This window comes from Ursus arctos, unplaced genomic scaffold, assembly GCF_023065955.2.
Source record: "Ursus arctos isolate Adak ecotype North America unplaced genomic scaffold, UrsArc2.0 scaffold_13, whole genome shotgun sequence".
Lineage (NCBI taxonomy): Eukaryota > Metazoa > Chordata > Mammalia > Carnivora > Ursidae > Ursus > Ursus arctos.
Window position 1 is genome coordinate 47,984,409 of NW_026622797.1, and position 21,452 is coordinate 48,005,860.

General features: G+C 43.0%; 1 protein-coding gene across 5 annotated transcripts in view; it reads left to right on the forward strand.

Moving 5' to 3' along the window:
- FYN (FYN proto-oncogene, Src family tyrosine kinase) overlaps positions 1–21,452 on the forward strand; it is a 206,164-nt gene that overhangs the window by 149,488 nt on the left and 35,224 nt on the right. For 4 of the 5 annotated variants that reach the window (XM_044388806.3, XM_026511620.4, XM_057311140.1 and 1 more), the window contains 7 exons: positions 285–542; positions 3,984–4,080; positions 11,445–11,543; positions 14,310–14,413; positions 15,203–15,352; positions 17,918–18,082; positions 21,097–21,276. In XM_044388806.3, the coding sequence (XP_044244741.1) occupies positions 296–542; positions 3,984–4,080; positions 11,445–11,543; positions 14,310–14,413; positions 15,203–15,352; positions 17,918–18,082; positions 21,097–21,276 (1,042 nt within the window). In that variant the 5' untranslated portion in view covers positions 285–295. Of the gene's footprint in view, positions 1–284; positions 543–3,983; positions 4,081–11,444; positions 11,544–14,309; positions 14,414–15,202; positions 15,353–17,917; positions 18,083–18,503; positions 18,660–21,096; positions 21,277–21,452 lie in introns of all 5 variants that reach the window. The other variant, XM_026511623.4, reaches the window with a different exon arrangement.

Consider the following 21,452-nt stretch of genomic DNA (forward strand, 5'->3'; position numbering starts at 1 on the left):
GCAGATGTGTGATGTTCGAGGATTTTAAGGGGTGCAGACCTCAGTTGAGGGCATTGCTGCCGGTAACCATACTCTGTGTGGCTCCTGTCACCCAGAGAACATGGGGAACAAATGTGATTGTCAAGTTAAGGGCCATGAGATTGCTTCTAACCATCAACCTAGCCACTGCTTTTCCTCATGTCCCTTTTAGGCCTGAAATAGCCAAGGGCGAGCCTTATAAATGATTCCCCTTTAATCCAGCAACTAAGGAGCATCCAAAAGTGTCTCCCTTTTGTTTTCCACAGGAATTTAGATAATGGGCTGTGTGCAATGTAAGGATAAAGAAGCAACAAAACTGACGGAGGAGAGGGATGGCAGCCTGAACCAGAGCTCCGGGTACCGCTATGGCACAGACCCCACTCCGCAGCACTACCCCAGCTTCGGCGTGACCTCCATCCCAAACTACAACAACTTCCACGCAGCCGGAGGCCAAGGACTCACTGTCTTTGGAGGTGTGAACTCTTCATCTCATACCGGGACCTTGCGTACCAGGGGAGGAACGGGTAAGAATTAGGGTGCTCTTCATTCTTTTGTCAATTGAACATTTGTGTTCAAGTCAGCTCCCTTTGACTAAGGATTTAACGTTAAGTTTTTCATCAGCCTCCGTCTAGCCACTGCCAGAAGAAGAGCTATTAAAAAAAAAAAAAAAAAAAACAGGGCTTGGTGGACAAATGCAATGCTGGCTACCATGGTACAAGGTGACCCCAAGTTGCTGCTCTGTGAGGTTCTGCATGGGTTCAGAGATACAGCTTCTGCTAAGGGCTCCAGGCCAATCAGTGGTCTCAGCCTTGGCTGGCTGACTCAGAATAACTAGCAGCTTTTCCAAAACCCTGAGTCCCATCCCAGATCTTTTGAATCAGAAGCTCCAGGACTGGATCTGAGAATGTCTGTTTTGAGCTCTCTAGACATCAGCGCACTTTCCTCCCATCCCCCAGTTAAGAGCCGCTTTGCAGGGGGTAGCACCTCGTCCCTCACTTGCTAATCGTCAGCCTGCCTGTCACCTCCCAGCCAGTGGGGACATTTGGCAGGATCCCTTTTTGGCCATTCATCTTCACTGATTCTCTTTCTGATCTTCCCGTCATCTTCCATATGATGGAGTTCATCAACCCTCAGGTGTATCACGCATGTATCTCATGTATTTTAAAATCAAATCTTATGTATCCTTAAGGAATCCTTCCCATTTTTTTTCTTTAAGTTTCCTTCTCTTTCGCACCACGAGGCTCTGTTTTACTGCCATGTACATTTGCTGACTTAGCTAATACTTCATAAAATATCTGGCATACATTCTCAGACATATGTTTTGCAAAATATTTGTAAGTTATCTCATGCATCCTTAGCCTTCCAAATCATCTCCCAGCATGTGAATCATGGTAACTAGATATTTGACATTATTTGTTCCAAAAGCATTTTGTTTATTAGAAAAGTTTAAAGAAATATACAAAGAGCCATTATGCTCTTGGCTCATCTGGGAGCAGATGTCTTACATAAGGACCCACTGTGCCTTTTTACCTGGGGAGCTGGCATGCAACAAGGCAGTGTAGTTCTATCCAGGGGACCTGACCCAGAGCTTTGGGCATTGTACCATTGTGTTGTAGTGGATCCAGTTCTCTTTAAAGTAGACCTCGCATGAGGGAATGAATGTTAGTACACTTGCTAATCTTTCCTACCTTGCTGGAAGGCACCTGGAATGGAGGCAGGAAGGAAAGAGACATACTATGGAAGTCTGTCTCTGAGGATGCAGGAGGGGAAAAAAGAGCCAAAAATGCTCCAGCACACACTTGCTGTGCCTGCTGAGTTCTTTGCCAACCAGACTGAATTCTGCTGACGCGGACATTGACCTTGTTCATTCATTCACGAATGCTGGATATGAATCCCTGTGTCTGCAGGTATCATTCATAAAGTCACTAGAAAGGGATACTTGCCTTGAACATGGGAGTCTATACTGTAGTCAGTGATAATCTTAGTATAAGAGGCCACCTGGTCCCTTTTAAAATTTGGAAGTTGAAACATAATACTCCCAAATATTGGCAGATCTCTGTGCCTTGTATTATCTGGCTTTGTTACATGTGCATGTCTGTCTCCCCACCACTGCTTTTAGTGCTTTAAGGCCCAGAACAGTGTCTGTGTGCCCCTGTGACCTCCTTTGACTCCCCCCTCCATCCTTAGAAGATAAAAAACCCAGTGAGAACTTGCCGGCCCCGTTGCAGGGAGAGAGTGGGAGATTGGAGGTGACCGTCCTTATGTGCCTTGTCTTCCACACAGTGGAGCTTGGGTTTGTTTTCAAATTATGTAACAAAAGGAATCTGTTACTAGAGTGTTCAGTGAGAATAAGCATGACCTTACAGGCCTCCACTTCGTTTTAAGGCAGTCTCCTCTCCAACCTTTCAAAGAAATTTAAAGTTGCCAAGTGAGCCCTGCTGCTTTGCATGGTCAGACTTCCTGAATGCCAGTTCTCCTACAGGAAGTCCCACTAGGGATGGGTTGGAAGAGCAAGACCCACCTCCTTCTCTGTCTTTTGGATAGTTGCACAGGCCCATCTGCTCCCTCGGAACCACTGACACAGCAAAATGGTAGCTTGGTAAAGAGGGGAATCCATGGTGTGCATTCTTTAGGCCGCATCAGACACTTTGAAGTGTGCCAAGATCAAAATGAGGAGCCAGACAGCAGAGAAATGGAATGTATTAGTTAACAATTGCTGCATAACATATTACTGCAAACTTAGCAGCTTTAAACGATACGTATTTATGATCTCACAGCTCCTGGGGGTCAGAAATCAGGAATGACTTAACTGGGTCCCCTATTTCAGAACCTCTCACCAGCTGCAATCAAGGTGTGTTGGCCGGGCTGCAGTCACCTCACAGCCCAACTGAGAAGGATCTGCTGCCAAGCTTGTGTGGTGCTGGCAGGACTCAGTTCCTCATTAGCTGCTGGCCAGAGGTCACCCTCAGTTCTTTGCCGTGTGTCTTTCCAACATGGCAGCTCGCTTCATCAAAGTGTTCAAGCCGAAGTGGCAATACAGAGAATCCGCTGGGAAGACAGAAGTCGCAATCTTTTGAAGCCTGATCACTTATGGGACATTCCATCACCTTTGCCATGCCCTGTTGGTTAGAAGCAAGTCACTAGGTTCGCCCACACTCGGGGGAGGGGGATTACACAACAGCATTAATACCAGGAGGTGGGAATCATTGAGAACTATCTTAGAATTCTACCTACTATAAGAAGGCGGTCCCAAGCCAAATGGGATGCTGGAGATTTTCTGTTGTTAACAGCAGACTTGTGAAAGCAGGAAGGCCTCTGTGGGGAGTCCACCAGATGAGAAGACATACGGTGGGTGCGAGGAGGAGTAAGTACTACAAATCAATGCAAGGATAGGCAAATTTGTGGTAGGAGAAAGGGAGTCCCCAGAGCAACTGCAGATGCCAAGAGCAAGACATCCTCTAATTGGGGTGAACATTTACGGAGAGGGTCTTCCAAGTCCCAGGCTGCAGAAGGAATTTCCTGTTACGTTCTCCATTACTGTTAGGTCACGGGAAGAGTGGTATGTTTTACCCTGAACCTAACGTGGGCTCCTGAGAGGAGGAGAATTTGTAGCTTTAATTGCTGCAGGCCTCCGCAGATCTGACCTGTAACACCACTGCTGCCCCTTGGTTGTGGACGTGACATTGATATCTGTCTCTTCCCGAGGACTCGTTCAGAGGCGTACACAGAGAAGTGCACCTCCCACTCTAGGTTTTAGTCAGATCAAACCATGCTTCCCCTACAAAGACCAGGGAGTAACTTCAGCCCTGCAGCTCTGGTTTCACACATTAATTACATCACCGCACCATGTTATCAGTGCCGATTAGATGTAGATTTTGAGAATGAGATTTTAGTGAAGATGTAATTTCTTGGAATTAATTTCCCCTTGTGTAATAATCTCTCCCCTTTTGATTTTGTTTTGTCAGGAGTGACCCTGTTTGTAGCCCTTTATGATTATGAAGCACGGACGGAAGATGACCTGAGTTTTCACAAAGGAGAAAAATTCCAAATATTGAACAGCTCGTAAGTTCGGAGAGGGACGGGGACGTATGCAGGTGTTTCAGATTGAGAAAGAATACTTGTGTTACCAGCCTGTGCCTTTTTGGTGCCTGAAATGCTAGAGGAACGCTTGCTAAGTTCATTAATGTGTGGCAGTTGAACCTAGGAAGTGAAGAGACAATGAACCAGGGCAGCGTTTTATGGCACTGGTGTCCCAGGAGCTTTGGGAGGACACCACAGTAGCAGAGTGGATGCTTTTGGTTTAAAGTTGGAAAAGTTCTAGAATTGCCCCCTGCAGATCTGCATTTTCAGATGATTGGCACAACGCTTGCCTAGCCACATTACCCTCTCTCTGCCTCAAGATGGGTTTTTTGTTGTTGTTGTTTTGCATTTTGCAAGTTGTACTAGCTGAGCCCTCACTTAGAGCTGGCAACAAGTTCCTTCTGTTTTCAAAACTGCTAAATATTCTGATTGGTGAAGCCTGTGGAGGCGTTTCCCCATAGTGAAAATTCGCAAGTGACTGAAATCTTTGTGAGATGGAAGGAGATGTGACTTCGCCCACTTGTGAATGACTACAATGTGTGCATTTTAAATGTGACCAGTAGGAACAACAGTTAAACAGGCAATGGGGACATTTCAAGGGTAAGAATCACTCATTCTAAGGATAGAATCAAATTCGACATTTAATATCTCCATTAAGAAGAGCAAATATAGGTATATTTGGCATCATATATAGGGAAACATATTTCCCTGTAGTTTTTAAATATTGCCTCTATTAGGTTAAGGCAGTGTGCCTGCCAAAAAACTTCTGGCTTCAAAGAAAACGGTGGTGGGGGCTTCTGGCTGGCTCAGTCTAGTAGAGCATGCGACTCTTCGTCTTGAGGCTGCGAGTTGGAGCCCCACATTGAGTGTAGAGTTTACTTAAAAAAAAAAAAAAAAGGAGGGGTGCCTGGGTGGCTCAGTCAATTAAACATCCCACTCTTGATTTTGGCTCAGGTCATGATCTCAGGGTCATAAGGTGGAGCCCTATGTCAGGTTCTGTGCTGGGCATGGAGCCTGCTTAAGATTCTCCCTTTCCCTCTGCCCTCCCACCGCCCCCCCCAGCCACTTAAAAAAAAAAAAAAAGAAAGAAAATGGTGATGTCCCCATCAGCAAGTCAGGCCTTCTCTGCCCTACCTCAGGTTTTCCTTGTGAGCGCTCCCCAGGGATTGGGGAGGAATGCCACCCCAAGGCTGGGGGCCCACCAGAAAGTTCTCCTATGCCTCCAGGTCCACTTGCTCTGTACTCTGTTCCTAGAACAAACCGTGGTGGCAGAAGGACCGGTCAAAGCCTGGCTCTTCAGCTTTATTGAGAGCTCCAGAAAGAGGAGCAGCAAACGAGGGGAGCGAGAAGCGCCCCAGCTCATCCCTGTCCTAGCAAAGAGAAGTGGTCATTGTAACAGGGAACTCCCTCAGGCCTGAAACCTGCCTCCTTGGAAAGCCCACCCCTTCCTGGGACGCCCCCAACTCTCAAAATACACCACCTTTCAAGGACAGGAGCTGGATTCCTCCCACAAGAGGCCAGTCACTCTTGTGGACCTCAGAAGACCGTGTCTACATCGTAGCGCCGTTGGGTTTTTTTAAAATATTATCATCATTATTAATGGGTGTGGGTGGGTTTTTTTAAAACTATTTAAATATATGCAGAAAACCACACATATGCACATATCAGAAGTGCGCGTGGTGGTGGTGGTCGCACAACAATGTGAATGTGCTTAGTGCTGCCCAACTTTACACTTAGAAATGGTTGAAATGGTAAATTTTGCTATGCGTGTTTCTCCACAATGTTTTGAAAGTGTGCAGTTGGCTGTATTTGCACAAACTGAACATGCCTGTGCAACCAGCACCCAGATCAAGAACATGACCCGCCCCCTACAAGCCCCGTCAGAGCCACAGAGATTTTTTTAAAATAGTAAACAGCTGCTATTTATTGAAGGCTCCTATGTGCCAGCCATGTACCAAGTTGCAAATGTTCTCATTTATCCTTCACAGCAGTTGTCTGCGATGTGCCTCACAGTCGTCCTTTGACATATGAGGAGCCAGAGGCTCAAATTAGGGAGCGCCCCAGGTGCACAGAGGCACTGGCAGGTGGCAGAGCCAAGGGTGAGGTGTGGGGATGGCATCCTGACTGTTGTGTCACATTTGGTCTCGGAAAGGCCCAGAGGACCACCCCTCCCAGCCCAGAAGGGACTGAACCTTTCTAGATACATGAAAGTTTGGAAGGTTGGCTGGGAGGTGGGGGAGAGGGGAATTTGGCTTTGATCTCTTCTGATTTATGATTCCTTATTGTTAGATTGTCAGATGAATGCTTCTCCTCTTAGATTGTCAGATGAATGCTTCTCCTTTGAATTCCAAAGTACCCTCCACTGTCCCTCCCCATTCTGTGCAATATTCTTGCAGTCCCAAAGTTGGTTAGAACTTTTAACCAACTTCTGAAAGGTGAGAACTAAGGAGTAGTAGGAAGTACCACACAGCTGTTCCTCTAAGGGTTTTGTCCACACTGCAAGGGGATCTACACATCAGATCATAGGCCGCTTCCAAAGCCAGTCCTTGCCAAAGTCAAATTCATGACTTCTTCCTTTGTTATTCTGGATAGGATCGACAGTGGCATTCAGTTGAAATTTTGGAGAAATATTCCAGGAAAATCCAGTCTATCTCAATCTGTGTTTCATGATTTGCATGCGTGGCCTTTAGTGTTTACAGGCCTCAAGGCTCTGGCCTTGTTCTCTTAGAAGAAAACGTTGCAAAGGTTTTTTCCCTTATTTACTGTTCTTCCTACTTTGCCAGTGGAATTCCTCATCCTACAAGCCATTTAAATGTCCTTTTCCAGGGTTATGGGGGAAAAAATAAGGTTTTTTACAACAAATACAGTATCTTGAAGTAAAGGGTAATAACAGGGAAGAGGAAATCATGAAGGACAAACAAAGCAATGATAGAGAACCAGATGGCAGGCGTCTCCTTCCCCCCTTCCCCGCCCCTCCCAGCCCCTGGCTCTCCTCTGCTGGGGGGAGGGGGATGGCGCTCTGTTCTCCCTGGGGCAGCTGCCACACCTCCTAGTGCCTGTGTCCTCCCACTCCTTACCCCATCCAGAGGCAGAAACGGGTGGTGGCAGGGCTGGTCTTTGTGTTTTCAAGTGCAGCAGGACCCGTGCGGTACATGTGTGTGCGTATGTCCAGAGCCAGTGGCACTGCTGCCCGGCATGAGTAAGGTTCTTCACTGACCTGTTACAAGTGCTCAGGGCAGTGCATTTGGACATCATTCAACTGGAACCCATTTTACAAACTATTTAAATTCATCTATTTTATTCCCTATTTTCAAGTTTCATGACTAGTGATTTACCACCTGAAAACACTCTTTAAAATATAATAAACATGTTACACAGAGTGGAATAGTGCCTCCAGTAGTGACTGCTTTGAAGTTCTTTTCATCTTGATAAGGAGAGATCCTGGGTTAGAGAGTCCCATCTACCACAGGATAAAATTGTTATGGATATGCTCTCTGACAGTAAGATGGCAGTAGCCAAATTGAGAAGGAATATAGCATTTATAATAAAAACGGATCAGGCTGACTTCTATGTGCAAATGCCACTTCCTGGCTGTATTAGGAGCCAACAAACCCAAAGAGCAATTTCGGGGATTGAGAACAGGCTCTTTTAATAAGTCTTTAAATTAGAGGAATAGGGGAAGCTGTTATAAAAACTTGAAAGTTATTCTAAATCAGAGCCTTAAATCCTCTATTTGAGTCAAAGCAAGATAACAGTTAAAGAAAATCTCACCAACGCTAAATTAATGAAATATCTGAACTGTAAGAACAGGTTTTTTTAAAGTGCAGTTTTAATAATGTTACTCACAATAATTCAAGAAGTAAAAAGTAGCATAGTAAAGATTCTGTTTTCCTAAATCAAGGTGAATGATTTGAAGAGTCTTATTTGTGGGTGAATTGGGCTTCTAATGTATTAAAAAGATGATTTATTATTTGCTCAAAAGATTTTTTTTGATAGATGTTTTGAGTCTGTACCAGGCTATCTAGGCACAACCTGTGAGGCTTACTACATACTACATTGTTTCCTTGTCACCTCAGATCGCCTTTGATGAAAAAAGTGACCCGAGATGGCCTCAAAAAAGAAAAGGATTTTATCTTTCTCATGAGTAACTGAAAACCCTTGTGAGATTATGGAGTCACTTAAGAGAAAATCATGAATTCCTGATACATGACTTTAGAATGAGCTGATGGTTGGAGTCTAATCTGTGCTAAACTATTTCGGTGCCAACATCAAAATGAGATATTAATGCTGGATTTGAAATGGAAATTGTAGTTGACCCTTGAACAATGGGAGGTTTGGGGTGCCAGCTCCCCCCACATCTGGTGGTCAAAAATCTGCATATAACCCTGACTCTCCAAAAACTTCTAGAAGTCTACTGTTGACTGGAAGCCTTAGCGGTAAACAGTCAATTAACACATATTTCTTTTATGTATTATATATACCGTGTTCTTAGAATAAAGTGAGCTACAGAAAAGAAAATGCTATTAAGAAAATCCTGAGGAAAAGAGTACATTTACTGTACTGTTTTTATTGGAAAAGATCTGCATATAAGTGGACCCATGCAGTTCAAACCCATGTTGTTCAAGGGTCAGCCATACTTGATTAATCCCAGATCATCTGAATAAGACTGGGCTTGTCCCAGCCCCAGCAAAATGTATTGGCTTTCTGCCTCAGGTGGCATTTCCATGTTCCCCAACATTGATACGACATTCTTAATTTAAACTGATTAGAAAGAACTTGATGAAGGTTGCAATTAAAGATCAGCTTCTGCTAAAAGCTCTTAATTTTTTACGATTTTGGAGCATTTCCTGGGTGTGGGGTTTGGGAGGTGGAGTGAGGGAAAGAGAAAGGAGAAGGTGGGGAGATGGTGGGTATTGTTAATTTTTTTTATGATGAAATGTCTCCATCTGGTGGAGTTTCAGAGCAGTAAACATTGTCACCATCTTAAAGCCTCCAAAGCCATTTCTTAGCATGTGTTCAAAGAAAAAAATTAACTTCTACATGTGTTCCTAGATGATGTACTTAACAACTGCATGAATTTCTTTCAGAGGACACAGAAGTGAAGCCAGTACAGACTGTTCAAATGTTAACAGTTTTAATTTCATGATTTGAGGCCGAAAGGCAGAGGAATGCAATAGGGAGCAGCACAGAGTAGATTCCACGGGATCAGTAAAGACCGGCTCTTAAGTCGAGTGGTGGGTTCATATACACATATGTTCTTTGTTATGTATCAGTCATTTCCTAAGACAAATCTGGACATAAACTAAATTTGAGTTTTATTAACAAAGGACTTCTTAGGTATGAGAAGTTGTCTCCCTGTTTTGGTTGACTTATCTGTTTAAATTTGTTTAATAGGGTGAAAAAGGAAAGACTGAAAAATGAATTAAAACATAAATTTTTAGGGGCACCTGGGTGGTGCAGTTGGTTAAGTGTCTGGTTTCGGCTCAGGTCATGATCTCAGGGTCGTGGGATGGAGCCCTGCATTGCGAAGCCTGCTTAAGATTCTCTCTCTCCCTCTCCCTGTGCCCCTCCCCCCTCTAGAATAAATAAATAAATCTTTAAAAAAAAAAAAGACATAAGTTTTTAAAAGCCTTTGTCAGCACCCTGTTTTCTCATGGGCTATTTTACGTCACTTGCACCGCCAAGGACTCCCCGGCGACCACACCCAGAGTATGTGCGGGCTTGTCACTGTCGCTTTATTAGATTCTATCTAGACTTGTTGCTCATCAGTCACCTCGCTCAGAGAGTCGGCCTTTGGAGAATGGGGCTCTTGAGTAAGGCTTGTGTTAATATAGAGGCCGGTTATTCTCTACCTAATTCCATCAGTCTGAGGAAGATCCTGACTGGGGCCAAAAGCCAACACATTTTCTTCCCTAGCTGAGGGTTTTGACACAGAGTCCAGCCACAAATGATTTTAAAAAAAGGGGGGGAGGGTAGGGGTTTTTCTTGATGCCTCTAAGGACCAAAAAAGAAAGGAGAGAAGGCACTGGGCCCCTGCTGAAGAGCAGTCTGGCAGGTCTGGTATGCTCAAGGGCAGTGGCCTCGCCTCCTCCCCTGCCCTCGCACCCCTCGCTGCGGGCTGGCACAGGGTTCTGTGGACACCGCACGTGGCAGGGCTGCAGCCCTGCGTACGCTCTGTTCCTGCTTTCTGTCACACGTCCACTACTGTGAGTCTACACGCATGAACTCTAACCACTGAACTGACCTGTTTGTTCTAAGCTGAGAGTGGTGTTACAAGCCCCCCTTTCACGTCCTTCTGCCCCTAATTCTGAGAGCCTGCCCCCCCCCCCCGACTGAGACGGGCCATCGCCTGCAACACGGGGTCTTACAGAGTGGTGAGACTCAGAACCTCAGTGCCTGGCCAGTATTCGTTCTCCCCCTGCACCTGTACACACACAGCGACCCCCACCCTTCCTTCCTGCCCACCAGACTCAGGTCAGTGCTGTCGCTCGTCAACAAAATAACCTCAGGTTGAAAATGTGAACAAGGCTTAACCTATTGTCCTTATCGTTCTACCCTTGTCTCGAAAGCAGGCAAGGCAGGTATTAGGAGTAGGCTTTCCGTCCTTCCTGGGCCTCCTAGCAGGCTTCCTTTCTCAGATGATCTGCAGATCTGTTTTTCTTTTCTTTTCTGATGCATCTGGTGGTAAATGACTAACAAAATAACACTAAAGCCAGCAAACAGTTTGCATCTCTCTGAGAGTACCGGAGGATGCTGGTTACCTCAGGACGATGCTGGTTACCTCAGGACGTGAGACGAAGTAGAGACTGAGCTAGATTAGCATGTCAGGGCACGCTTTATTTTCCTTCTAGCTTTGCTGAGATATAATCTACACATAACATTGTGTAGGTTGTGATGCGTTGTGTACACTGTGATGGGTTGACACATGTATATATTGTGAATGTTTACACAATAACATGTCCTTCACCTCACGTAACTACCATTTTGTTTTTGTGGTTACAGGGTTTTTCTAAAGTAGCCCGAGGCTGGGTTCCCTTCCCCTCTGTCCAAGTTGGGGATACTTACCACACAAATGCCCCTTCACCCCAAGAGAGCTCTCTCATGACCAGGGTGCTACATTCTTAATTTGCAAATAAAATAAGAAATGAGAGACAGCACTGGATTCAAGTCACAGTTGACTCAGATTGTAGCCATGTGACCCTTACAGAGGGCTGTGTTGGAACTTGGAGAAATCAGGCAGTGGAATGACTAGGAGATAGTCTTATACTCTTACAGCATTGAGTCTGTAACTACAGAATATTGAAATGGTCAACACATTCACTCCCTTTTCTCTTTGTTCTCTGCAGGGAAGGAGATTGGTGGGAAGCCCGCTCCTTGACAACAGGAGAGACTGGTTACATTCCCAGCAATTATGTGGCTCCAGTTGACTCTATCCAGGCAGAAGAGTAAGTTTTGTTTTGTTTTGTTGTTTTCACTCAACTACTTGCTTTTAAAAGTTAGCCGTCACAATAAAATGCCATTAACTTCGTGCGGGAAGGAGAAGAAATTCACTAGAGCAATTTCAGGGTTGAGAGGAGATGGTGATGCCATGTTTTCCCAGGCATCATGCTGCGGTTTTTGCCATATTTATGTAATTCATGTACTATTATTAACTTAATATTTTTTCTTTACACCTGCTTTTTAAAAACATACTTACTTTGAAAGGGACCTTTTTATCAGAACCCTAGTGAAAACCCAATATTACTTGCCATAGATAGTAATTAACCAGGAAGATGTGAAGTTCTGGCCAGAGCATATATTATTATTGTGAACCCAAGATTCTAAGCCTATAGTCTACTGAAAAAAAAAAATGAGAGAGAAGGAGGGAGAAAGAATGGGAGTGGGGAGGGAAGGACAAAGGCAGAGAGGGGGTCAAGGGGGTACATAATTATTAAAGATCAGCATGCGATTTCCTTTCTCGGTGGACTCACAAATAGTAAGGGAGTACTGAAGACGTACCTTCCATGCCCCAGGTAGAAGTGACTCACATACAGTGTGTTCCGCAGCTCGGGGAAATCCTCTGATGATGCATTTCAGATGCTCTTTTCCTTTGAGTTGGGGTCTTAGTTGGTTTCTTTGATACTAAATTGTGACTAACAGTTAGTTGGACCAAGGATTTCACTGGTACCAGTCTGGGAAGATGGTCAGTAGGCTGAGGGAATTCTAGAAGGGACACCATCGTTCCTTCTCCTGACCTGTAGAGATTCATAGGCACTTCCAAAAGGGAGAACTATCAGAGTAGCTTGTGTGACGACCCTCATTTCTGAACTGAGGGAAAGAAAACTGGCCCATGACTCCCAAACTTAGGGACCTGTGCTCCTCCCTGATACCCTGGGATCTGCCTCTTCTGCTAGTGTTCCCTTACAAGTAAGGGAGTCAAGGAAAGTCAGACACGAGACCCAACCTCTGGCTCTGATACTGCATTTTGCCCTGGATTTGTTTAGGCACAGCGAGGAGGATTAGACTGCACACCCCGCCAAATCCCCAACTGAACCACCGTCTTGCCTTTAATTCCTTTATATTTGCTCTGAGAAGATCGCTTTTGTTCCCTACTCTCAACGCTCAGTGGTTCTGCACTCCTTTTTTCTCCTAGTGAGTGTGTTTTATCATCAGAGAATAAAGGAATGTGTATTGAATTTTTATTTTAGGGCAGATTTGCAAACATCTTTGTGTTCTTTCAGAATAAAAGGTACCACTAAAACATGGCATTGATTTAACTGGGAACCTACCAAATATATATTTAAATTATATATATGTATAATGTAATGAATTTTTAAAATACTTTTTTTTAAGAAGAAAATAGTGTTTTAGGAAGATAACGCATATGGCTTTACATAGGCAATTAATTACCATTATCTGAAAATGCTATTGTTTTAGTTCCATCCATTGTTCTAACAGCTCTCTCTTCACTACTATTCGCGTTTATGCTGCATTTTCATTGGGTGACGGATGCAAACCCAGAAAGTCATTTCTCATAAATAATTGTTATGATTCTCTTTCTACCATCTAGTGCTAGGTTAGGATCGTTACGTAGTCCGGTGCCTTTAAAAGTCACTGAGGACCTCTCTTGCAGCATGTCTTTTCTTATCATCAGTGAAGCTCTTTCATTCACAAAAGAATTTGACAGTGAACACATAATAGCTATGTTCAAGTATAATGAATTAGAATTTCATTTTAGAAACTAGATCCCTCCACAGTTGAATATTCTAAAATTGTTTCTAGGCACAGATTCTGACGGGGCGCTCCTGAATGCTGCCTCGGATTCTCACAGCACCTGCTGCAGCTCATTGAGCACCCAGTACGGAGATGCCAGCTAATTGCCAGGCCACGGTTAGGGCTGGAGAGTAGAAGGGAAGATAAAAGATAAATAGCAGAGGTTGTGAGGTGACTGGATGTGATGCCTTCTTACATGGCACCCGAGTGTTGTCACGGAGAGGATATGAGACGTCTGCAGCAGCCAGTCGTTTGTAAGGACGTGCTCGCCTCTGCATTGTGACCTGTCCCCGCAGCTCTGCCGGAGCACACATGCGCAGATCCCCGCCCATCTGCTAGGCAGATCCTTTCATTTACCCAAATCCTCATACCTGCTGCCCAGGAAGAGCATGAAAACAAGCATCCAAGGGCAGCAGTCATCTCAGATTAGGGGTAGTCTTGACAATTTTTTTCAAAGTTGCTATAGGTACAAAGTTACTGAAAATATCATGTCTTTGTTCTTTATCCATTCTGACTGACTTTTTTTTTAGTGCCTGATTAATGATCCTTATGTAGACTAAGGCTGTGTTTCATTATTTCCCAGGGGTTGTAATTATGCTCAGAAATCCCAGGGTCTTGTAGATGTGCATGGGAAGGGTCTCTTGCAGTCGCCATTTCAAAACAAGGTCTTAGATTTCTCTTCTTGTGAATGCAGGCGGCGGTTTTAACACAAACCGGTTCTTGTCGCCTCTGGAAGGAAAGGAAAATCGCCCACAATTCAAATCTGACTTTTTTTTCTTCAGAGAGTGAAAGAGATAGATGAGGGATGGACTCAGGAAGAGACTGAAAGGGAACTAGATGGGGCTAGGAAAACACGGACAGGGAAAGGCTAAGGATGCAATCAGAGGTGAGGAAGATTGCTGTTGCCTTCTGGTGAATGATCCTTACAAAATGATTCCTTCCTTTGATCTCACTTAAAGGTGGTACTTCGGAAAACTTGGCCGAAAAGATGCTGAGCGACAGCTTTTGTCCTTTGGAAACCCGAGAGGTACCTTTCTTATCCGTGAAAGTGAAACCACCAAAGGTAAGATAAGGAGTTGAAGAACTTGGTTGTCATTCAAATCTGTGGATTAGTCAGAGGGGATGAAAGGCTTATCTCTAATGTACAAGGATTTTTAAATGGCATATATCCTCCCTGCCTTGTGAGCAGAGCCCTATTTTCAGTGTTCCCTCCAGGCTCTAGAGCTGCAGACAGCTCCAGAAGGACTGCAGAGGCTCAGAACCAAGCTGTTCCTCCCGAAACAGGGGCCGGCAGCTTCACTCCTGCAGGCACGCAAGATCACAGAATTTGTAGCAGTTCTTTAGAATTAACGATCTTCTACAGCTTTTAGTTCCTTCCTCAGGCACCAGTCCTACAGGTCGTTTTTGCATTCCTTTTATTTTTTTCAAAACTGAGGACTGCTTTTCCTCTAGCCACTGGCCTTTCATTATTGAACCACACACTGGAGCCCACAAGAGAAGCTGGAAGATGAGGAGAGCGACCCCAGCCTGCGGGGCTGTGTATCTCTTCGTCCGCTCCCCTGGGGAGTTGGGTCTATACCATGTTAGGCAACACAAGGGTACGGAAGAGAGTGTTGTAGGAAAAAAATCCAAGAAGATTTCTTTCTCAAGGATAAAATCACTTAATTGCTAATATCTTCTGACATTTGCAAGAAAGAATGTTTTCTTCTTCTGTTACTGAGTGGAAGTGTGTGTGTGCACGTGTGTGCACCCTCTTCAGAATTATTAATCAGAATACTCAAGTAAATGAGACCCCAAAAACAAATGAGCTCTCAAAATGACCGGAGCTGCTAATGCTTCCTGTGTTTCCCAGGTGCCTACTCACTGTCAATCCGAGACTGGGATGATATGAAAGGAGACCACGTCAAACATTATAAAATTCGCAAACTTGACAATGGCGGATACTACATTACCACCCGGGCCCAGTTTGAAACACTTCAGCAGCTTGTACAACATTACTCAGGTAACACTGATTCTCACTAACTACTAACCACTGGTATACTGGAGGGAATGGGTGGGCACGGCGGGGTGGGGGGGGGTTGAAGCATATACAAGGTCAGCAGTGAAATAGTTTTCTTTGCCAGCCGTACAAGGTGGGGCTTGGCTGAATAGGTTCTGTTGATGTCTTTCTACCATAGTTATTATTAGTTCCGTACGTTTGTCAAAAGGTTCTATAACATTCTAGTTCCCAAATGCAAAGCAATAAGTTAAATTGTAAAAGTTGTCATCTTTTCCCGTTCCCCTGGAGTCTGTCATCAGAAACCGTGACAGGAGAGGGAGCAGTGTCTGGGAGGGAACTCATGGGGGGCTCCTGTAGGGGGTCCCCCAGTTCACACTCCACACTCACAGGAGTGACTGCACATGCTTTTCGTTCCCAGGACCCGATGAAGTTTGCAATCCATTTATCATGTTCTACTTCTCCACCGATACTGCTGTTTCCTAATTAGATGTAGACTCTGTGACCCACAGCTCCTAGATCTGTTCCAGCTATTGTATTAAACTTATACATAGTCGGTAGATCAGTGTCTTTCCTAGAAATGTATACTTATTAGGTGTTTAGGTGTGCAATCTGTACATTTTAGTAAAGACTATGGTCTTATATGCAAGTGTCAAAATGATCACTTTCTTTCCAAGATTAGCAGGAGTATCCCACTATATAACATATACACACAGGTGGATTTTTATATAGCCACATATGTACAGATAGAGAACTATATCCCCTTAAACCCAGTAGGTTTTTTGTGATATGTGTACGTGTGTGTATATATGTATACATATACATGCATACACACATATACACATTTTATATTGTTCTTCAGGACAGTAACAAAACCCCATAATAGTACACGACTTGACCTCAACTATTGCTCGATGCACATTCATTTAAAAAATGTGTGTATAATTTTTTAGCGCCAAAAAAAGCAATCTTTTGAAGATGACAATAAGAAATGCCTATCAGTTAATCCTGGACACTAATGAAAAAGTGAAAAAATTAACAACACTTGGAGTACTCGTTGATTAGGGCATTGAATAGCTTTAGTTTATGTGGCTTCTAATGAAATATTTAGTAGAAATGAAGCAGAATATCTCCCTGAGCTTAAGCGACATACTCAGAATGCCTGCATGTGTAAGGATTTTTCAAATGCCGAAATATATTTCATTACAGCCAAACATCAGCAGGGTCCCCAGGGTTTGGATCATTTGAAAATATTGTGTTGGAAAGGGCACCTTAATAACATCGTAAAGCTGGAAGGAGAGAAGGGATATGAAGAGCAATAGACATTTTTTAATCTCAAAAAAAAAAATCGATCTCAAGTTAGATTTGTTTTTATATTGGCTTTTCCTCTTCCCTCTTTCTCTCTCCCACACAATAAAGTGCCTTTGAAATATCGACACATAAATAATTTCCTGCCTAAACATCTCAGAACCTGATCCTACCAAAAAGAAAGGAATAAAAAGTAACTTAGAGCTGGTTCCTGGAGAAAAAACAACACTACGTATGATTTCCCTGGATCTGAGGGGCCTCCAGTGGGGTGTGGTGGGGCGGGGCTCTGTCCATCTCACAAACCAGCTCTCCACAGCCTTTGTCACTGCCCTGATTCCTCGTGCTTTGTTACCTTTTCTTACCTGACAGATGTTTCGCTTGGCATTCAGGCAATTTCCTCCCTCACCGCTGCTAGATTCTAAAAGGTATATTCTTAAAAGAAAGAAAGAAAGAAGGAAGGGAAAAAAATTTCCAAATAACCCATAAATGGTAACTTTTTTCCTTTGTCTTTTACATAGGAAATAGAGTGCTTTCACATCCTTGAGTTTCTGCAGATTTCAGTTTTCTTTCTTTCTACTTTGAAACCAGATTTCTAAATTATACATTGGAGACTGTTACAAAGATTTTTTTTTAATGGGAAATATCAAAGAAGCAAGAGTATCTGACTGGTAGAATAGAGTCAGTTAAAATGCCAAAGAAATCCTAGAGAAATGTGACCTCTTTTTTCCCCTGCCAGGTATAATCTTCAGTCTTATTCATTTATAACAGTCTAACATTCTATGGAAAAATCCTGTACCGAAGTTATAATTTTAAACATATTCAAAGCAAAGAAAGTCCCTGAACCCTTGATATTAGAGAGGGAGGGGACAGTCGTGCTGACATTCTGTAGTCCAAATGTACCTTTTGAAATCAATGGAGGTATTTTCAGGGTTCCAGAGACATGATATTAGCATATTAGGCGGAAAACGTTTTTCTTCTTTAGTGACTATAGAAACCAAAACAGCCATACCTGTACCTGTATGTGTGTAGCCTATATTATACCTGGAAGCACGGAGCAGTCCACATGTAAAATGTCCTCTGTTCTACCTCCAATGAACATGTTTCAGTGTGTGGTGTCTAATCTTCCAAGATGTGTGCCGTTCTCTGCCAACGTAGCACTGTTTCGAGCAACGCTGTGCGCTCGCTGGGTTTGTGTGACTGTAAGTGTTGTTTCACGTGTTCTGCTTTTCTCTCCCTCTCCTGCTGCTGTCCCCACTCCATCAGAGAGAGCCGCAGGTCTCTGCTGCCGCCTAGTAGTTCCCTGTCATAAAGGGATGCCAAGGCTTACCGATCTGTCTGTCAAAACCAAAGATGTCTGGGAGATCCCTCGAGAATCCCTGCAGTTGATCAAGAGACTGGGAAATGGGCAGTTTGGGGAAGTATGGATGGGTATGCTGAGACTCAATTAATTATTCTATTACTAGCTCTCCCGTTTGGGAAATCCCAAACATCAAAGATGGAAGGTGAAAAATGAAGACTGTGTGACCTGAAAGAAGGTTTAAATTACTAATAGTGGGGAATTACACATTTGATTTGGATTTCAGAATTCCAGAATTTCCAAAAGAGAGATAGTGGTCAAGATTGGCAGATGGCTCAAATTATGCTGTGACATGAGTTTCAATTCATAAACTGGAAAATAGTACAAGGAATGTTCCAGCCTGCACAAATGCCTTGCCTTTCATTTTCAAATGCAAATGTTTACCTAGTGCAGTGTCGCCCTAAAGGGCAAGTCACCTTCCATCTTTCCTAGTGCATGCATAATTATGGATTATAAGGATTGTGTTTTCTTTATTAATTCCCTTTCCTGTAGAGAAAGCTGATGGTTTGTGTTTTAACTTAACTGTGATTGCATCGAGTTGTACCCCACAAACTTCTGGATTGGCTAAAGATGCTTGGGAAGTTGCACGTGATTCATTGTTTCTGGAGAAGAAGCTGGGTCAGGGGTGTTTCGCTGAAGTGTGGCTTGGTAAGGCAGAGGGCACATTTCATTTTGGCTGCATCTCAAAGCCAATTCGACAGTTTGGGGCAAAAACACCCACACAGTCATTGGGACCAAGACATTTAACCTGCATAGCTAGATAGGCACAAGACATGCAGATTTTGAGAATATGGCAATACTTTGCTGTACTTTTCTATCCTTCTTCATATGGTTAATGAAGGCAGGCACACACAGAACAAGAAACCAATACAATAAGAATCCGTTGTTTCTTCTTCCTAAGACCTGGGAAGGTAAGATACTATAGATGGGTTGCTATAGGGAAAGACCATCGACTTTTTTGCTTAATGGGCCTGGGTTTGAATCTTTACTACCTGATTAACCATGGGTAAGGGGCTAATTTAACCTCTTTGAGCCTTAGTTCCCTCATCTGTAAAATTGGAATGATACCTACTTTATAAGATTGAGGACTACATAGGACAATATACTTAGAGTCCCTGTGCTGAGTAGATGCTCAGTAGATGTTCATACTTCTCTCAATTTGGTTGTCATATCGTTGATAAGGCTGACTGCACTGGGCGCCTCCCACTGCCTTAGAACACCCTTTGTATCAGTTGCAGCTTTGCTTAAAGAAAATCCAAGAATTTGGCCCCACCCAAACACATCTGTTAGTGAGACAGATGTTGGTGCTTATGGAATCCTCCTCCTTTCTTAGATTCAATTAAACACAATAAAGATAAGTACCTGTTGCTATGTGTAGCAGTAGGTCGTTTGGGGGGGGGTCAGAATTAAAAGATTTAACACAGCAAAAGCACTTGGAACAGAGCCTGGCAAGGATTAAGTATTACATAGATATAGATAGAGCAATAAGGATAGAGATGGACACTCAGACATACACATTTATATGTGCATGAGTAAGCTACTATATAATAAGTATATATAAATATCTTTATATGGCCTTCCTCTCCCTCATCTGCCCAATTTGTAATTGAAGTTGGGGGTGCCAAGGATTTTAGTTCAGTCACTTATGCAGTCAGGAAGAATCGGACATCATACAGAAATTTATTTTCAAACTTTATAGTTATCAACTTTAAATCATTATGCCATATTATTAAGAGTCTATTTCCCACTGAGCATAGAACATCATGTTATGGTAGGCCAGGATCAAGATGGCATGCCAGTGAGACTAACTGGGTTGTTACTAGAGAAGAAAATCTCTATTTAAAATTTTGGGATGCTAACAGCACTCAGATAGCAAAGACCACTTACAGATTGTCAGATTTTCCATTTATGTTCAGTGGTCAGATATTTTATAAGGTTTGAATGAACTCTTGTTTAAGCCGCTGTTCTTTCATAACTTAGATTTTTGTAGGTTGCATGTTGTAATTATATGAACCATGTGAACAGGGTGACAAAGTTTACAGAATTTTTTAATTCTAAAATCTATTATATTAAATGTAAAATTAATCTTAATTTAAACCAGTTTTCTTTTCTAAATAGAAAAGGCATAATCTAACTTAGCAGATTTTTCTCTTTCCCTTAGAGTTTTAAGTCAAAGTCATAGGACTAATAATGGAATACACATTGATCCTAGATTTTTTTTTTTTAATTTTGGGGCTGAAAGAGATTCAAAAGATAATCCAATTCCATTCCTGTATTTTACAGATAAGGCAACAATGATCATTAACCAGGCCTGTCTCTGTACCTACTCGATTTTAACATGTTATGCCTAAATATTTCTGTTCCCTCTTAGCTGCTGTTTAATTTTTTCACTCTTAACTGATAGAAGCTATGGTTCTTGTGGCTGACCATCAGTAAACCTGAGGAATTTTCCTTACCTGGTTGAACTATGGGGCAAGTAGACCGTGAGCTTCTTGCCAGTGCTCATCAGCGTACTTGTAATCTTACTTATATGTCAGCTGTTCAAGGACTCAGTCAAGTAGCCCACCTGCTGCAGACAGCTGAAAGTCTAGAGGTAATCTCCAGACATCCTCAGTGTGTTGCCATGTTTTGTTTTGTTTTTTTTTTTCCTAATGGCACACTTCATAAAATGGAACTTCATCTAGTTTTTTCCATGCTCACTCTACTACCTAAGGGATAGCAATGGGATGGCCAGGCCTGTTCTAACCTTTGGACTTTCATCCTTGTAAAGAACTGTCCAGAGCTTTTGGTACCAATTTGTAATCACATGAGTGAGCACCAGAAAAGGAAAGTGGCATATATCAAAATAAGAAAAAAGTTACAAGAATTATAAACCATAATATAGCCACAAGGAAATACATTTTTCCTGTCGAAAATATTTGACCGAGTCCTTACATTTGATTGTCCTCATTCAACAAAAAAAAAGATACCAAAGTTTTTCTAGGTTAAACTCTAACTTTATGCAAGTAGCTATTGATTTAAAAGCTTTTTTTTTCCCATCAAAAGAGGATCTTGAATTTGACTTAATATCATGGGATGTGTGCAGGTACCTGGAACGGAAACACAAAAGTAGCCATAAAGACTCTTAAACCAGGCACAATGTCCCCGGAGTCATTCCTTGAGGAGGCACAGATCATGAAGAAGTTGAAACATGACAAGTTGGTCCAGCTCTACGCGGTCGTGTCTGAGGAGCCTATCTACATTGTCACCGAGTACATGAATAAAGGTTGGGGCCCACCTCACAATTGACTCACAGGGGTTGTTTTGGGGAGGGAAATGGTGTTGCCTGCTTGTTTTTTTCCTAGTTTTTGCATGAGTCAAGCAATCCCATCAGGAAGCACAAAGGGTGTGCTCATTAATGAAAACATGTTTAAAACAGACCATGACCTTGCGTTTGCCCCC